This window comes from Lathyrus oleraceus, chromosome 2 (genome assembly GCF_024323335.1).
Source record: "Lathyrus oleraceus cultivar Zhongwan6 chromosome 2, CAAS_Psat_ZW6_1.0, whole genome shotgun sequence".
In the NCBI taxonomy this organism is placed as follows: Eukaryota; Viridiplantae; Streptophyta; class Magnoliopsida; order Fabales; family Fabaceae; genus Lathyrus; species Lathyrus oleraceus.
The window spans coordinates 488,182,963-488,200,811 of record NC_066580.1 but is presented as its reverse complement, the minus strand read 5'-3'; the positions used below and the strand labels follow the sequence as shown (position 1 = coordinate 488,200,811).

General features: G+C 36.3%; 1 protein-coding gene across 1 annotated transcript; it reads right to left on the bottom strand.

Moving 5' to 3' along the window:
* Positions 1 to 11,130: 11,130 nt before the first annotated feature.
* LOC127120825 (GDSL esterase/lipase At5g08460) lies at positions 11,131 to 13,836 on the bottom strand. Its single transcript, XM_051051391.1, has 5 exons — positions 13,220 to 13,836; positions 12,807 to 12,934; positions 12,255 to 12,494; positions 11,826 to 12,081; positions 11,131 to 11,729 (listed from the first exon to the last, which is right to left on the bottom strand). The coding sequence occupies exons 1-5, from the start codon at positions 13,560 to 13,562 to the stop codon at positions 11,497 to 11,499; spliced, it is 1,200 nt and encodes a 399-aa protein (XP_050907348.1). The 5' UTR covers positions 13,563 to 13,836; the 3' UTR covers positions 11,131 to 11,496.
* Between the last annotated feature and the right edge of the window lie 4,013 nt (positions 13,837 to 17,849).

Here is a 17,849-nt window from a genome sequence, read left to right as displayed (position 1 = left end):
CATGGAAGATAAATTTTCATATCAAATGGAGACAATTAAAGATGGAGGATCAATCAACAAACCATATATTTTAGATGGCACCAATTATGATTATTTGAAGGTTATGATGGTTTCCTTTCTTAAATCCCTAGACAACAAAACTTGGAAGGTTGTGATTAATGGTAGGAAACATCATGTGATCATCTCTCAACATGGTACAACAAGTTTAAAGCCTGAAGCTGATTAGTCTAAATATGAAGATTATGTAGCTCTTACAAATGACAAAGCATTGAATGTTATATTCAACGGTGTTGACAGAAACATGTTCAGATTGATCAACATTTGTACTGAAGCTAAAGTGGCATGGGAGATTCTCAAGACTTCTCATGAAGGCACATCTAAAGTGTGTATGTCAAGGTTGTACTTCTCACAACACAGTTTGAAAATTTGAGAATGAAAGAAGATAAATCCATCTCTGATTTTAACTCCAGACTTAGAGATATTGCCAACACCTCTTTTACCTTGGGAGAGAAGACGTTTGAAGAAAAACTGGCCAGAAAAATCCTAAGATCTCTTCCTAAGAAGTTTGAAATGAAGGTCACAGCTGTTGAAAAAACTCAAGACCTTGGCAGCATCAAAGTTGATGAACTCATTGGTTCTTTACAAACCTTATGGCATTAAATGGTCGATCTAAAAGGAAGAACAAAAGCATAGCTTTTGTGCCTAACACTAAAGAGGATGAACATCAAGGTGGAGAAAGTTTTTCAAAGGCTATAGCTCGTGTTGGAAGAGAATTCAATAATGATTTTAAAAAATTGGACAGAAATTGGAGGACAAATGTCCCAGGCAAGAGGTTAGACATCAACCCACTAGACAAGAGCAAAGATGATTTCAAAGATAACAAAGGAAAAAGAGCTCAATGTTATGAACGTGAAGGGTTTGGCCATACTATAGATGAATGCCCCACTTTTCTAAATAAACAGAAAGTGGATTGTCAATAACTCGGTATGAGTCTAAAGACGAAACAACTAATAAAGTGATGGCTTTTACTAGGAAATATGACTCTTGCAGTGAGTCTAGTGATAAAGAGATGTCAATAGAAGAACTTGTTGAAACTTATAAAGATTTTCTCACTGAATGGAAGGAATTTTGCTTGAGAAAAGAGAAACAAAAGAAGACTATAAGTTGTTTATTCCTTAAAAAAGAGAAGCTTTGTTCAACGATTGCAGGTCTAGAAGAAGAAGTCACGTTGTTAAAGTCAAAACTTGACAACATGATAAAATATGTTCATATGTTGAACAGTGGTTCTAATATGTTAGATGAGATATTGGAGATTGGGGAGAAGAAGACTATATGGTTTGACTATAGTTCCAAGAAAAAAAAGTTAAATTCCCCACTAATAAATTTGTTGCCCCTAAAAATAAATTTGAGATTATGATTAAGGATCACATATCCCAGCATCCTGCTCAACATGTGCACCCTCACAAAAAAGGGAATAAGAAGTCATCTTGGAGGTGTCATTGATGTAGAAGATATGCCCATATAAGACCCTTTTTCTATAGACTGTATGGTTATCCCCAGTCTTATAGTCAGCCAAGGCCTAAAAGGAAGAAAGGGAAGAAAACTCAAGCGAAGAAGGTATGGAAACCCAAGGAAAATGTCACTTGTCTTATATCACATACTTATTTAAGAGTCTCATTGAGAGAAGACTGATATTTTAATAGTGGATACTCTAAGCACATGAATGGTGAAAGGAGCTATATTGAAGAATTAAAAATTTGTTGTAGTAGTTATGTTACTATTGGTGATGGAACTAGAAGAAAAATCAATGGCATAGGCAAACTGGTTTGTCAAGGTTTCCATATTCTTGATAAAGTGCTATTAATATAAGGTGTTGCTGTAAACTTGATCAACATAAGTCAACTATGTGATCAGGGTCTGAATGTGGAATTCAATAAGTCTAAATATATTGTCTCTAGCAAGGATCAAGTGATGTTAATGAATGGTTCAAGATCCAAAGACAATTGTTATTTGTGGATTATAAGTCAACACTCAACATGTTTTAAATCAAAGGTTGATGTAACTGAGCTATGAAACCAAAAATATATATCTGAAGAAGTCATAAGGGGAGATTGCAAGATGTCACACATGATGCTTCAGCATTTTATCCCCTCCAAAAGGCTGGAGTCAATGCAAGAGAAAATCATGTGTGATATAAACAAAAACCTATGCGTAAAGGATGATAAGGAAAAACTTAATATAGGTCGGAGGTATGACACTGTTAAGTGTGGAATTTCAGACATGAGGTTGGGACATTTTGTCCAACATGTGAAGTATGTAGTTGAGATAAGTCTAGGAGGAAAATTCACCCACCTTCTTGGTGTTCAAGTAAATATGGAAGACAACATTTGTAGTTCCCAAAGCAAGTATGCAAAGAAGGTTGAAAAGCAAAGGGGAACCCTTGACATTTGCATGAATGAGATCTTATAGCAATTAAGTTAAATGAGGTGTGCAAAGGGACAAATTCTCTCTCTCTCTCTCTCTCTCTCTCTCTCTCTCTCTCTCTCTCTCTCTCTTGTGATCATTGTTGCTCGTGAAGTAAGGCACAAAAAGCTTAGGAGTACAAGGAAATTTATTGTAGAGAAAGTTGGCATATGTGTGTCTAATCTCAAAATTGAATGAGGTAAAATTTATGACGATGGGAAGCAATCCAAGTGGATGTATAATATGCTTCAACATCTTACTGGTAGTTCTGAATTACCTCTTATGAACTTTATGAGATTTATGCAAGAAGTTGACATTAAATGGAAGGCTGGTGGTCAGGCCGGAGGTCCTCCCAATATTGAACGACCAATGATGGTTAATAAAAAGAAGTCTCTAAAGAGTAAGCTTGTACATCTGAAACAAATGTTGAAGCAGATGCCCAGGACATTGTGTCCACCATAAGAAAAAATGTTGGTGGAAAGAGGATTCTTGTGAATGGTGTTATTGCTCCCCTAGATAATGTGTCATTCCATTATGAAACAAGTGTTTAGAAGTGGATTTTTGTCCACCATAAGGTAATCTTTTATCTCTTCCACACCTTTGCCATGAATTATTGGATTTTTGTTTGTTGATTAATTTTAGCTACTATTTTGAATGTTACTTATTAAATAAACACTTATTTTGCATAAAACACATAAACTGAAAAATAGTAATTTTTAATTCTTAACCGTTAATTACGTATGAATATATCATTAGAAGCGATTTTTCGTCACGATTCTGAATATGTGATTACTTTTTCACGAATCATTATAACGAATGTGAATCGGTCGATTCTTTACATACTTTATTTTTCACCTTTTTGCACGATTCTTTAAAATTCATGGCTCATTTGCAAATTCCGATCGCATATTTGAATTCCTCGCGAAAAATCGTGTCCGGTGATATACAATTTGCATATTAATTTTTTGATTTATGAATTTTTAGTAGAACAAAATTCAAGATTGTGTTTAATTAATTAATGAACAATTATTGATTAAACTTAGAACTCTCAGAATCGTGACACGTGTCCTATCTCTTTTTCCTTTTTTTCACTTATTTTGATAGCGCCACGTGTCGCAGTATGACTGATTCAGCATGACATATAAGACAAAACATCATATAAGACAAAACAAGAATAAGACAAAACTGATTATGTGGGTCTTTTGGACCATTGAACTTTATTTTAATTACTTTTTACACCCTCAGTATGAGCCAATTATTCCTTTTGTTCTTGATTTATTTTAGTTGTTTTTTTTTGTTTAGCTTTATTTTTATTTATTAGGCCATTTAGAGTTTTTTAGGATTAGTTTAATTAAGTTAGATTTTTAGGACTAATTAGAATTAGGATTAATTAGAATATTAATTGATTTTTTTTAGTTTAGTTAGATTTCTAAAAATAATTAGGTTTATTTGATTTGATTAAAATAGTTTTCTTAGAAATTGATTAATTTTTAGGTTTTAGTTAGGATATTGATTAGGGTTTAATTTTGTCCTTAAATTGAATATTTTGTGAAATGACCATTTTACCCCTTTGGGGTTATTTTGGTATTTTCATCACATAATTGCATGTTCCTTTAGGAATTTTTGACATAGGTTTTAATCAAGCCTTGACTAACTATAACATGATCCCCTATGATAGTTTGATCCAACTCTAACAATTAGATTAGGTTTTAACCTAGTTTTCAAATTCATTCAAAACTTTCGATTCAAGTTGATCAAAAGCAATTTTGATCAACTAAATCCTCTGATATTGTATAATTCCACAGTCTAATTTGAGTGACCAAAAGATCCTTGGTCACTTAATAATACTTTTTTCTCTAAGTTGTGGAGCTCAAAGCCTCAAGTCAGATTCTCAATCAAGGCATCCTCAGTCATACCAAGCAGTGGATCATACAAGCATATCAAATGTGGCATCTTCGAGAGCTTGTTAAATCAAGGCTAGAATTGTGTGGCATGAGCCTTATGTAATAGAGAAGGAATGAGACTGGAGAATTCATACCCCCATTCTGAATATCTTTGGGTATGGGACGAATGACCCAATACTCATTGTATTCGTCTCTATTCATAGACTTTAACACAATTCAAATCATACAATTGACAAGTCTCTCTCTCTCTCTCTCTCTCTCTCTCTCTCTCTCTCTCAACAAAGCAATGCAAATGACTATATCAATAACTTATCAATCATAATTCAAGTTGTACGACACGAGCCTTAAGAAACGGAGAAGGAATGGGACTGGAGAATTTCTACCCCCATTCTGAATATCTTTGGGTACGGGACGAATGACTCAGTTGCTCATTGTATTCACCTTCATTCATAGACTTTAGTACAATTTGAATCGAACAATTGGTAAGGTCTTCATCATCAGAAACTACAACTACAAAGATTCTCTTCCAGCAACTTGAAAGTTAGGATGAGAATTACATGCCACGAGCCTTAAGTAGTGAAGAAGGAATGAGACAAGAGCTTTCTTACACTTATTCTGGATATCTTTGGGTGTGGGACATTTGGCCCGTTGCTTATCGTATCCACATTTACTCATAGACTTTAGTGTGATTCTCGTCAGTCAACTATCAAGTCCTTCTCCCATCATCATTACAGAAACATCAACAAAGACTCTCATTCATCAACTTGGAAGTTAATATGAGAATTACATGCCATGAGCCTTAAATAGTAAAGAAGGAATGAGACTAGAGCTTTCCTACACTCATTTTGGATATCTTTGGGTGCGGGACGTTTGGCCCATTACTTATCGTATCCACCTTTACTCATAGACTTTAGTGTGGTTCTTATCCAATAATTATCAAGTCTATTACACTCTTTCATTCAATCATCATATCACTCTTCTTACCTCTTTAATCACCTTATTTTTAGCCCTGGTGGGCTGAACTACAATTACTCTGATTTCCTTATTGCACTATAAGGATACGTAGGCAGGAGAACCCAGTTTCTTTGCGAGCTACCCTATTTATTGATTTCATTCTTCATTCATCAATCAATATCATCCTTTTGAGATCAATTATACTTCTCATTGGACTCCATGTACATCCTTTTAGGATGATATAACGGAAGTCCACCTCATCAATCGAGAGTTGTTTGGGTCATACCCCCAAACACTTAATTCAGTCCTTTTGGGTTTAAACACCACCTTGCTCTTTGATTTAGAGTCTATCTCTTTCTTGGATCCAAGATACTATCCTTTTTTGATCTCGAACTGTTTGTTCCCCATCCAGTGATATAATGTTCCTTGTACACAATAATACTTTCTCTTGGGCCCCGCCTATACCCTTTTAGGACGATATAGCGACAATCCGTCTTGTGAATCAAGAGTTATTTGGCTAGAACCCAAACACTTAATTTAGTCTTTGTTTTTGGCTTTACCCTATAGCGGCAACCCTGCTAGCCTATGTACTGGTAAATTCCTGTTTACTCTTTGATTCCAAGTTACATCCATTTGTTGGTTCCCTTGATTACCATTCTGTTGGTATAAGTCATACTTTTCACCACTCTTATCTCTCTCTTTGTTCTTGTGGTTCCACGAACTACGATTGCTCTGACTTTCTCATTGCACAGTGAGAATATGTAGGCACGAGGAAACGAATCCTTGACGAGCATACTCCTAATTATTACTTCTTCCTCCTTAGGTCACCATTCATATCTTTCGCGGTCCATTATCTACCTTCGATCATGAACCGCTCACCCAGTGACACACTCTTTCTTTGACACTGAAATACAACTTTCTTTGGATATCCATATACGCCCTTTTAGGACGATATAACGGCAGTCCGCATTTGTCCCTAGAGTTGTTTGGCTAATACCCAGACATTTAATTCTTTTTTTTCTTCTAAATATCATATAGTGGCAACCATGTTGTTCCACGTATCATTTAACGTTGTTTCCCTCTATGGTACAAATCCCATTTCTCTTATGGAATCCAATATACCTTAACCTTCAGTTTCAAATAATACCTCTTCAGACACTATTACCAAATATTCAATTCTGTGACTTTGGTCACTTTATTCCATTTATTTCCATGATACATTCGTATTCTACCTTCATTCACTCCATGTGATATATTAGTAACCTTTGAGCCAAATACACTACCTATTTGTGCTCCTTCTTGTGTCATCTTGTGAACTAAGAGATGTTTAGGTCATACCCTTAAACACTTATTTCTTTGTGTTTTCGACATTATCCTATAGCGGCAGTCATGCTAGCCCACGTACTAGTAAGAGTCACCTTACTGATAACGTGAAAATACATCGTATATTTGCCTTGATTTACACTAATAAATCGTACCACTTTCATTTATATTCCGATTATTCCGCAAGTGTTCGAGTTATTTTTGCAGGTATTTTAATTCCCATGCTTAAAAGAGCAAAGTATAGAAAAGGAAGGAAGAGAAGAAGAAACAGAAGAGAAAACAGCAGAAAAGCAGAGAATACAAATTATGTGCATGTGACGACCGTCACAAAGCCTATCACGATCGTCATGCCCAGCCTGTCACGACCGTTACAGGCCCATCAAGAACGTCACGCGGCCAAAATCAGCGCTTTGAATCTGTCAACAAAAGTGATCCATCAGACCCTTATTTCTCGTTCCTTAGCCACTTTCTCGTGGACTTATCACTCAACCAAGTCACCCTTATTTCTCTCAGCTACCAAGACCTAATGGGGAATATAAAATGAGGGAAGTTGGAAACCTACGGGGACACTTAATTTTTCTCTCTGAAGCCAGCTTTCAAGACCTTTTCTCTCTGCACTTTATTTTTCCACAGCAATTCTGTTTTTCTTTTATTCTTTAGCAACATTATTCTCTTTTACCGTTCAGAGCTTTGATTTTCCCTTTTCCCTTTCCGTTTTTCATTTAGCCAAAGTAGTAGTTTCCTACACTAGGGAACTACTACAATTTATTTAATTTAGTTTAAGCAATTATTTCGAAGAAGCAGAATCCTACCGACCTGTGGAGGAGTGCTCAAGTACTTCAAGATTCAGCGTATTCTATTAATCCAATTTCCAGGTTTTTATTCAATTACTATTGTTATTGCTTTATTATTATTATAATCATGTTTGCTTTATTGTTGATTTGTTTATGTTCGTCTGTGTTTGCGTTATTTAACATGTCCGGCTAAACTACCGGTATCGGTATGTAGACAATTTAATTAGACAGGATTTAATAATAATCGGTGTAAAACTTATTTTCTCAAACAATCTTTTTGGATGTGGTTTTTAATTTAAATTTAATTAACTTTGTCACAAGAGTGAGAAGCTATTTAATACGATTTTTCCACGAGAGTGGGAAATTAACTAAGGTGAGAACCGACAATCCCGAGAGCGTGAGGGTCGAACTGGATAGTAAAAACTAGACATTGATTTTAAAAATAGCGAGAGCACTTTAAAAGCAATTAAAACTTATTTATTTTCAAAAAGTATTTTTAACTTCAAATGGGACAGCGAGAGCGTACATTCTGATTTAAAAGTATAGTCTGAATCAACAATCACGAGAGTGTGAGATAAAGCCTTTTAAATAAGTATTTTCTACTGAAAGATATTTGGTACTTAAATTATACACCAGTGACTTATCGAATCCCTGACGATTAATGTGTTGCATACTGATATCCTCCTATTTATATTTTCTTAAGACTTAACTTCCCTTAGATTTAATTTTCTTCAACCAAACTTCTGAAAATCATTTCCTTAGCTAAACATAGCGACGTCGGTAGCATTAGTTTGACCATCGGTCCCTGTGGGTTCGATATCTTTTAAAACTAAAACGACTAGACTGTGCACTTGCAGTCAAGTACCCGATAGACTATATTCCATATACAGTCACGAGACGTATCACTTACTCTTGGGTTCATGTTTTAACCCTTGTTGGAGTTCAAAACATTATCCTTTGGTTCAGACCAATGTTGTTATCACACTTCTTTTCATCTCCCACCACTAGTTCTTTGAACTACGGAGCTCTGAATTCCTCATTGCACTATGAGGATACGTAGGCATAAGGGCCTTAATCCTCACCGAGCACTTTATCTATTCTCTTTCCCTTTTCCTATTCTTTTGCGAGTAATATTTAGATAAAACCTATTCGAGCAAGAATAATCAAAATGGTTCCCATGGATGGTAGGGGTGATAATACCTTCCCCTTGCATAACCGACTTCCTTACCCAACATATCTCTTTTCCCCGGGTTTTATCTATGTTTTCCCTTTCCTTCGGGAACAAATAAAGTTCGATGGTGACTTTGTTGTATGTTCGAGCGTGCGATATGTTCGAGTATATTTCCGCTAGCTTCAAACACCATTATTGCAATCAGTCAAGATAATAACAAGATGATTCATCGGATGCCTGTCCAAGTAGACTTCCTATCAAATCACCTAGCTAGACCTAGAATACCAATTCCTCCTGGGATGTTTAATGATGATAATGATGATGGAAACAACCAATACCTGAATCAAGAATCCACATAGAATGAAGGTTCAAAATCAGTAGTTAAGTTAAAGATACATGGGATTTTATGTGCATTAGGACCACCCTTATCAGTCATCAGGTTATGAGCATCTTTATTTGTTTGTTGAAGAAGAAGTAGAAGGTGCTGGTAATCTTCCTTCAAGATGACTCCTTCTTTATCTAAAGTGATTGTGGGCTTGGTATCTAAAGTGATTGTGGTTTTCCCCTGTGTTTGAAGTAACTTTCCACAATGTGACTTTTAGGGTAATTAGTGCATATCATCAAACCTTTAGAGTTACCTCTTCCTTTACCAAGACATGTGTTGTTAGGGTTGTTGGCATAAATAATGGTTGAAGGAACAATCAAAGGAGAGGAAGAAGTAAATTCTTGTTGAGCTATCAAGGAATAGATGTGTCTGATGTTGGGAATATGATCAAGGAGAAGGATTTGGGTGATAATGTTGTGATAGGTGTCGTTCAGACCCTTGAGGAAGCATGAAACGCACTCCATATGCTTATAATTTCTGACTCCCTTGACTAAATCACAAGTGCATTGAATAAGGCATGATCAAGAAGGTGTAGGACGAAGGTCTTCAAGCTCATCCCGAAGAATGTTGAGATTTATGAAGTATTGAGAGAGAGAGAGATCACATTCTTTGATGGAGTGGAGATTGTGCAATAGATCGGAGAATAATGGTTGCCTTTGGTTAAGCGATCGCGAAGATCATCCAGGGGTCAAACGCATAATCAAAGTAAATTATACTATGTGCAACGTGCAACAAGAGTGTTATGTTGGTCCAATAAAGTACCATGTTGTCGGCGCGATCCCATGGCTTAAAATCGGGATATGAGGGTTAGGTTTGTTCTTTGATGTTAAAGCTCGACTAATGTATTTGCTCCAGTTGTGATAGTTGTGGTCATCTAGCGGTGGCACAGCCAGAATAACACATGGGTTTTCACTGGGGTGGAGATAAAAAGGGGATCTAGGGTTCAAGATTGAGTCTTTTTCATTGGTGTTGTTTGTGGAATTGTTTTTGACAAAATCTTTGATAATGCAATCGCTCTGATCATATTCGTCATCGGAAGTCATGGTGATGGTGGATGATAAAGAGGATGAAAAAATGCAAAAAAAAACCTAGGTTGACGAGAAAGGGAATACGAAAAGAAACGTATTGAAAGAGAAAGATGAAGTCTTGCTTTGTTTACTGATACCATATTACATGATGACAATTGAATAAAGGGTCCATCGAGATGAATCTTTTATTGGATAAATGAATGTAAAACGTAATGTGTAGATTACAAGAGAAAGAAACCAATTGCTTTATATAAGCAATTGGGTCATGGCAAAAACCCAATAAACTCTAACCGCCTCAAGGCTAATATGACTAACTATCTAAAATAATAAAAGATAATTATTCTGTTAATAATTTTCATCAATAAGTAACATATTTCATAGAGGCGTTGCATGGAATTTTTGTAGATTTTCTTAAGCTTGAGTCCAAACTGATTTCCACATGACATGAGGACGAAAGATCACTTTGATGTCAGGATGAAGTGTAGACTTAATGATACTATACAAATGATCATCAATCTTCAATAGAGCCACATTTTCAAACTTTTTCCTAAGAGTGTTTGTTTGATGGATTAAAATTATAATCCCAGAAATATCATTCCTAAAAATATTATTGCTAGGAACTTTATTCCTATAAATGTGTTTGGCAAATCAATAAAGTTTTCAGGAATATTTTTAAGTTTTATTTTAATTAAATTTTAAAAAATAAAAAATAAAAAATAAATATGTTAAAATAACATGAGAGTGAGAAGTTATGGTTGATTATTTTATATTCTCATGGGAATATAAGATTCCATCATTTGACATGGGAATAAAAATGAAGAAATTTATGAACAAAACATATTCCAGGAAATAAAAAGTAGCCGGACATAAATTATCAAAACTTGAAACAAACAAGAGAATATATGAATTTCAATGTCACATTACTGAAAATAACATTTGTATCCGTAAAACAAACACCCGGAGACGTATTTTTGACCTTCAACTCATAGTTTGGTATCGCTAGTCCAACCGTCAAAATTTAACCTTTTCAATTTCTCAATTGAAATGGGAGATGAGACGTAGTTGGTAAAAATTCTCTCAGAAACATTGAAAGTACTTGCAGCAACCATGGATATCACATTAGAAAAAGAAACAACACACAAATAGATGAAAATTCTAGTTGTTTGAACAATAATAAATGTTTCTGTGGAGTGAAACTGAAAAGTGGGGGAAGATACGGAACCAACATATGAAGGAGATTCAGACTAGACCAACGATGGCCCTAAATGCAGTTGCCTCTACAGCTACCGAATGTACATAAATGTAAAAATATGTCGGTCCATTTTTTATATGGGAAATAATCTCTTTGGAGTAAGCATCAATTTCTGCACCATACATAGTTCTAATCAACAACAGATGCAGAAAAACTCAGCACTTATGTAGAGCCATTGGTTACAACTACCAACTACATGTGATCAACTAACATCATACAATATCATTTTGCCTTCTGAATTACCATGTCCTGCAAGTGCATAGGATAGCACATTTTAGTGTGTTCACCATTCCATATATTGGCTGCCAGAATTCCATTCACTGTATCAGTTGGATGGAACTGATCCCACCAGATATAGTTGGAAGCATTCCTGCACGCCATTTCCGACGATAAGCACATGAACCAACCCTTGTACTTCCCAAATCCACAGCAGGCCTCAGACGTAACTGTAAAGCCTGATTATGGAACACAGAGCAAAAGTAAGGTATGATGTTGAAGTTACTATAGTTCCTTAATAGATCAAGAGGTGCAAAAAACAGAAACTTTAGTACCATAGCTATCATGATTCTTCAAAATATCCATGGAACCTTCATACACATCACAGAAGATGATATTCGCATTAGGGAGCTCCTCAGCAAGCTTTTCAACAATGTATCTCATGAGAAAGTTAAATTCAACCGCCATGTCATTTATCGGTTCAACACATTCTCCATTCTGAATACCGTACTCCCACATGTAGCGAGGAGCACAACCAATAGGAGCAAGTCCCGTGACCACCATTTTCCTTACATTTAAGTTATACAAGTTCTGCATCGTCAAGGTTAATCTATCAGTAATCAATTTAACTCCTTTGGTTTATGTAATCAAACTAATTATAATCAAGATATTCCAGAAAATATTGCAAATTACATGATCATATTAGTAAAGATTGATAATTTGATAGTGTCCTATCTATGTACAAATGAAAGTTTAGTATTTACCTTAATTTGTCGCCTGAGTGAAAATGCTAAAAACTGATTGAATTGCCATGGAAGGTACATGTTATTGACATTGGAAACATTGAGCAAATAGTAATGAATGTAGTCATTGATTCCAATAGAGATATAAAAGATAGAATTGGATATGAAACTGGTTGCAGCATCCTCTCCCATACTTAATATAAACTGCTGATATGTGTCACTAAATTGTTGAATTTGCTGAGTGAGGGAGATATGCTGACCCTGCATGCAGTAATATTTCATTAGAATTAACTTATACGAGTTTATCTACCGACATAACATAAGCACTACTTGTGAAAAACTATTTAAGCAATCTTACAAAAACTGCTTACGACATGACATGTCTATAACCTGTTTTCAGCTTATTTTCATAAGCTCTCCAAGGTAGCTTACCATACAAACAAATAGCTTCTACATCAGAATATATATGATATGCGATAAGTGTTTAAGCTATATGTGTACTTGATTAAGTCGTTTATTGAAACAATACCTTAAACTCATATTAACAATTTGTTAGAGAAAACAGAAACTTACCAATTCAGAGCCACTTGAGGCAATAATGCCTGCACCAGCAGAAGCATAATTCACACCATGACTCATATCCTCCACATTTCCTGCCTGACCAAGATAACTTGGCACAAAAGGAAGTCCAAGATGCAATGCTAATACAAATGTCACAAATTAAACATAAATAATTAAAGAAGAAATTAATCAATGAAATAGTTTTCCATTCCACCTACACAATTTACTATAATATTAACACACGAGGCATGGACACCGGAAACACGACACCGACACTGAGACATCATCGCCGATTATAATTAAAAAAAAAAAATTAAATGTATAATCCTTTTTCAACGCACATATTCACTATCCTGATGTAATAATAATCAAGTATCTATTAAAATAAAATTAAAAAAGTAATTTAAAATTGGATGTTGAATTACCAAGAAAATCTACGGGTATTCTTCCATTGGAGAATCTTCCGGTAGGTTGATGAGTGTCAAAGTCTCTTCCATAAGGAAGACGATCGGCGCGGGCAAAGGTACCGAGATAATTGTTGGTACCGGAATCAACGGAGGAGTCTCCGATGACGAACAAAGCGGATGCTAGTGGTGAAGAAGCCGGAGCTAGTGGTGAAAAAGAGGGAGCTAGTGGTGAAATAGCGGGTTCTGGTTGTGAAGAAGCGGGTTCTGGTTGTGAAATAGCGGGTTCTGGTTGTGCAGTTGAGGGGCTGCATAAGAGTATGAAAGATAGTATAATAGATATGATTATAATGCTTGCATCCATTATCTTTTTGTTGAGTTCTTGTTCTTGCTTGTGCTAGAGTCAATTCTGAACTCATTATCTTTTTCTCGTTTCGGTTTTGAAATTATCTTCTTCTAAATTGAGCCAAGAAGAAGAAGAAGAAAGAGTTTGTTTGGGTTTTGTGAAGTTTAGAGAAGAAGGGATGATTGAAATGAATGAGTCACGAGTTGGGAGGAGGTCGGAGATGATGATGTGGTTGAATCCGATGGTGCGCTTTTTTGGCATTTGATCTGAAAGACTGATAGACCGTGTGTATCAAAATTCAAAACATAAGGAGAAATTAGCGGGTTTTTAGGGAGAGACGTAAATGCCCTCGCCTAACTTTCAAAAAGTAGTGAGCATATAAGGCTATAATAGTGTATTTTCATATATTTACAAAAAGATTACAGAGGCCGACATACGAGGGAAAAGACATAATGAATCGTTCCAACAGTTTGTTAGATTAAGTGTTCATCGTTTAGATGTGATGTACATTTCTCGTATTGATCGTCTTTTTATAGAAAGTTGGGAGTGACGTGTCCTAGTCCACAACTGAGTGGAAAAGGAGTTAAGGTGAAACCTATCATGTTGTCTTGAATAATAGGGGACTAATTGTCATCATTCCCATGCTCTGGAGCGGTTGCTACTTTCTAGGAGTCTGAGATTCAGATCCATAAACTTCTATAAATACATCAACCTTTTGGGGGGGATCCAATCTCATTACGCAAATACGCAAATACAAAGCTTTTCTCCTCTTTGTGTGAGTTAGCTCTAAACCCCACAACAAACCCAAAAAGTCTATAACAACCCTCAATCACTAGGTATTGTTACGTATTGTACTTTTAACAAGTATAATTGGCATCCATGGTGGGTTCAGGTAAAATTGGCATAGGCCGCCATTACACGATTAAGCTAGATTGTCATCCTCACGTTCAACCTCTTTGTCTATTGTGGTGAATAAGAAGGCAACAACTTCGATCAACAATGAATCTAAAGGTAAGAAGAGTGCCATGGATGCCTTATGTTGCAAGAATCTGACTTTGGAGGATAACGTCCTCCATATCCAACAATGCCAGTAGGAGGTTAACCCTATAAAAGAGGTTGAAATACTTGACCCACAGTCCCTCTCTGATGAAATATTGGAGGCTCTCATCCCAAAAAATTTCATGCCTCTCTCGTTGGCTAAGTTTGATGGGTCCAATGACCCGTATGAGCATGTTGACTTCATCAACACGCAAATGGAAATTATTGGGGCTCCTGATTCTTTAAAGTGTGAGCTTTTATCTGGCATATTCAGAGATGCAATCCTAATACTCTCCATCACCAACTATCAGGACTTGGTGAAGAAACTAGTCCACCCGTTTGTAGCAAGCATGCAAAGAAATATGGCCACTATTTTCAACATTTGTGAAGGCCCCTCTGAATTTATGAGGGAGTGCCTTACATGTTTTAATGAGACGACAATCAAGTCCGTCCATCCCAATCAAGAAATGTTTTTAAGATCATTTTGAAATTGGCTTAGGCGGGATATTTTAATGAATCCTTCGCCCTAAGGCCCATGACTCCCTTGGTTAAGGTGGTGACACATGCATGATGTTATTTAAAGGGCGATGAAAATAATGATGAAAAATAAGGCTAGAGATGCAAAAGAATGTACTTCTAATCTTGATAGCTCACAACGGTCATGGAAGAATCATTATGCCTCACCCATCAGATCCATGACGATGTTCAAGCGAAGCGTAAAATCCTTAGAGAGTTTCACACCCCTGAATGTTGGTCGTGAGAAGATATGGTGACAAGTCATCCACATGCATGACATTCCACAACCTCCAACTCCTAAGTCAGATTACCCGGGGCCTGAGCGTAGCAGCTGATACAAGTTTCATAAAGTCAAGGGCACCATACAAAGGACTGCTATCAACTCAAGAAAAAGATTGAGCGTCTGATCCAAAAAGGTCATCTGAAGAAATATGTAAATGGAGACTTTGTGCAAAGGTCAGGCAATCTAGATCTCAAGGGAGATATGCTTTTGGGAGCCATGGGTCCAAAAAGGGAAAATAACCAAGTAAGGGCAACGACAGAGCCTTACGCAACACCTTTAATATCATTGCATGAGGATTCATAGGGGAGGAGAATTTCGTTCTTTCCACAGAAGATATGTTAGTCAAGTCCTAACCATCTAAAGTTCATCCACCAACTCTGATTTGGGCAAGATGGAAGCCCCAAAATCTAATATTGCTTTTTCTAAGATAGAAGTTGCAGGCATTCACCCGCATAACGATAACCTCATGGTCATCACCTTATGGTGTGACAAATTGGGAGACTAAAAGGGTATTAATTGATCAAGCAAGCTCTGTAGATATCGTCTATTGGGATGCTTTTGAGAGGCTTTGCCTGGACTTGGACGACCTCAAACATTTCCAGGGATCATCGGTAGGATTATCAGGCAAGCAAGTGCAGGTGAAAAGTTATATAACCCTGGTGCCACATTTGGAGCTGAGGAAAATGCCATGAATATTAGGGTAAGGCTCCTTGTTATAGATGCATCTTCCTCAGATAACATGATTATGGAGCAAGCTATTTTCAACCAGTTGGGAGACGCCTTATCCCTATTATGCCTTTGCATGAAAGACCCACTCCCAAATGGACGAGTGGTGGTCATCTAAGGGATCAGGATATCATAAGGAATTGTTACTTTGAGAGTCTAAAGCTGAAGAAAATGAGAGTTGTGGGAGTAAACATTGTAGGCGTAAAGTTTGAAGCCAAACAACGAGAAATAACTCTTGAGGATAAAGGCCTGACCGATGCACTCCATGAGAGCACGAAGTCAATAACATGAGATTTGGTTTAAAGGTTTTAATTGTTTAGGCGCAAATCCATATTTAACTTAGTTTATTTGCATTTTTGGTTTACTAAGGTGAGTTGTAATTTATGTCGCTTGTAAGTTTAAATTTGTGACATCCTTTGTTTGGCGAGAACACTCTTTTGTCATGCATTGTCAAACGTGGCACAAGGGTTTTTAATGAGGCCCCACGCGTTGTTATATAATTGGGAATATTGTTCCTTTATTTGAAGGAAATGGAAGAATAAAAGAAATATTATAGAAGGAATCCTTGTCGCCCTTTTGAGGTGATTATACATGTGGATCCATGCAAAGGAATCATTTTCATCTTTTTAAGGCTATCGCATGTTGGATCCTCACGAAAAAATCATTATCGGCCCTCGAAGCGGACACACATGTTAGACCCTCATTTAGAATTCCTTGCCGCCCCTAGGGAAACATCATCATCCTTCAGAAGGAATCCTCGCCATTACAAATCCGTGACAATTTCAATCCATATTATGAAGTAATATACATAAATAATATGAGGGTAGCAAACCCATCACTAAATTAAGCCCCGGAGAGGGAAAAAGAGTACTAAAGAACCTCTAAGGGTCGGGGAAGGAAAAATAACTACAAAACCCCTTTGAGAACCATTACGAAAAAGTTGTTAAATGAATGAATAAGTAAGTTTTAAGCTCATTAATCCTCCATAGTATTCTCAGAGAAAATAATTCCTTTGTCATCTAGTGATTAGTTAGGACAACCCTGCTAATAGATGGGACCTCCTCGTCATCCACTAACTGGTCGTCATGAACCACCCTAAATAAATCCATTGAATCAAGACAAATCCCAGATAGAGGAAGATTATCGGCTCATTCGCCCACTCGGAGTACAAGTCAAAAGTTTCCACTAGATCATCCTTGAGTACAGAAAGTTCTCCCTCATGTTTCTTCAAAGAATTGAGGGATCCCTCAATGGACCGATCCCCTTAGGATCTTTTCTGAGTTAGCATGAGCCCGTGCCTCTAGAGTTACCTTTTTTAGTAGGTATTCTTGTGAAGAAGACTTTCTCCTTAACCCTAGCTAGGGTTTTGTTGAAGAAAAATACATCATCAAAATAAGAAAAAGATAAAGTCAACAATTACATCAAAAGGCGATAAACATGAAGACAATGATTGATGAATGTTTATTGGAAATGATCTTCAAAGTTTGGATTAAAAGTCTTAATCTTTAAGATATCATGATTCATCTCTTATATCACTTAATAGCTCATAAAATATCACTCAAACTTCTTCTTAAAAATTCTTAAGGATCATGCATAAAATCCTTTCAAGCAATGGCATGGAAAAGCTGATTTTTAACATCCAAAGTTGGTGTAATTGGTTAAATAAAAGTGGTAACCATTTACCAGTTCGTTCTTTTTTTTTGTAAATTAAGGCAGTTGATACTGTCATGTAACAATTTCAT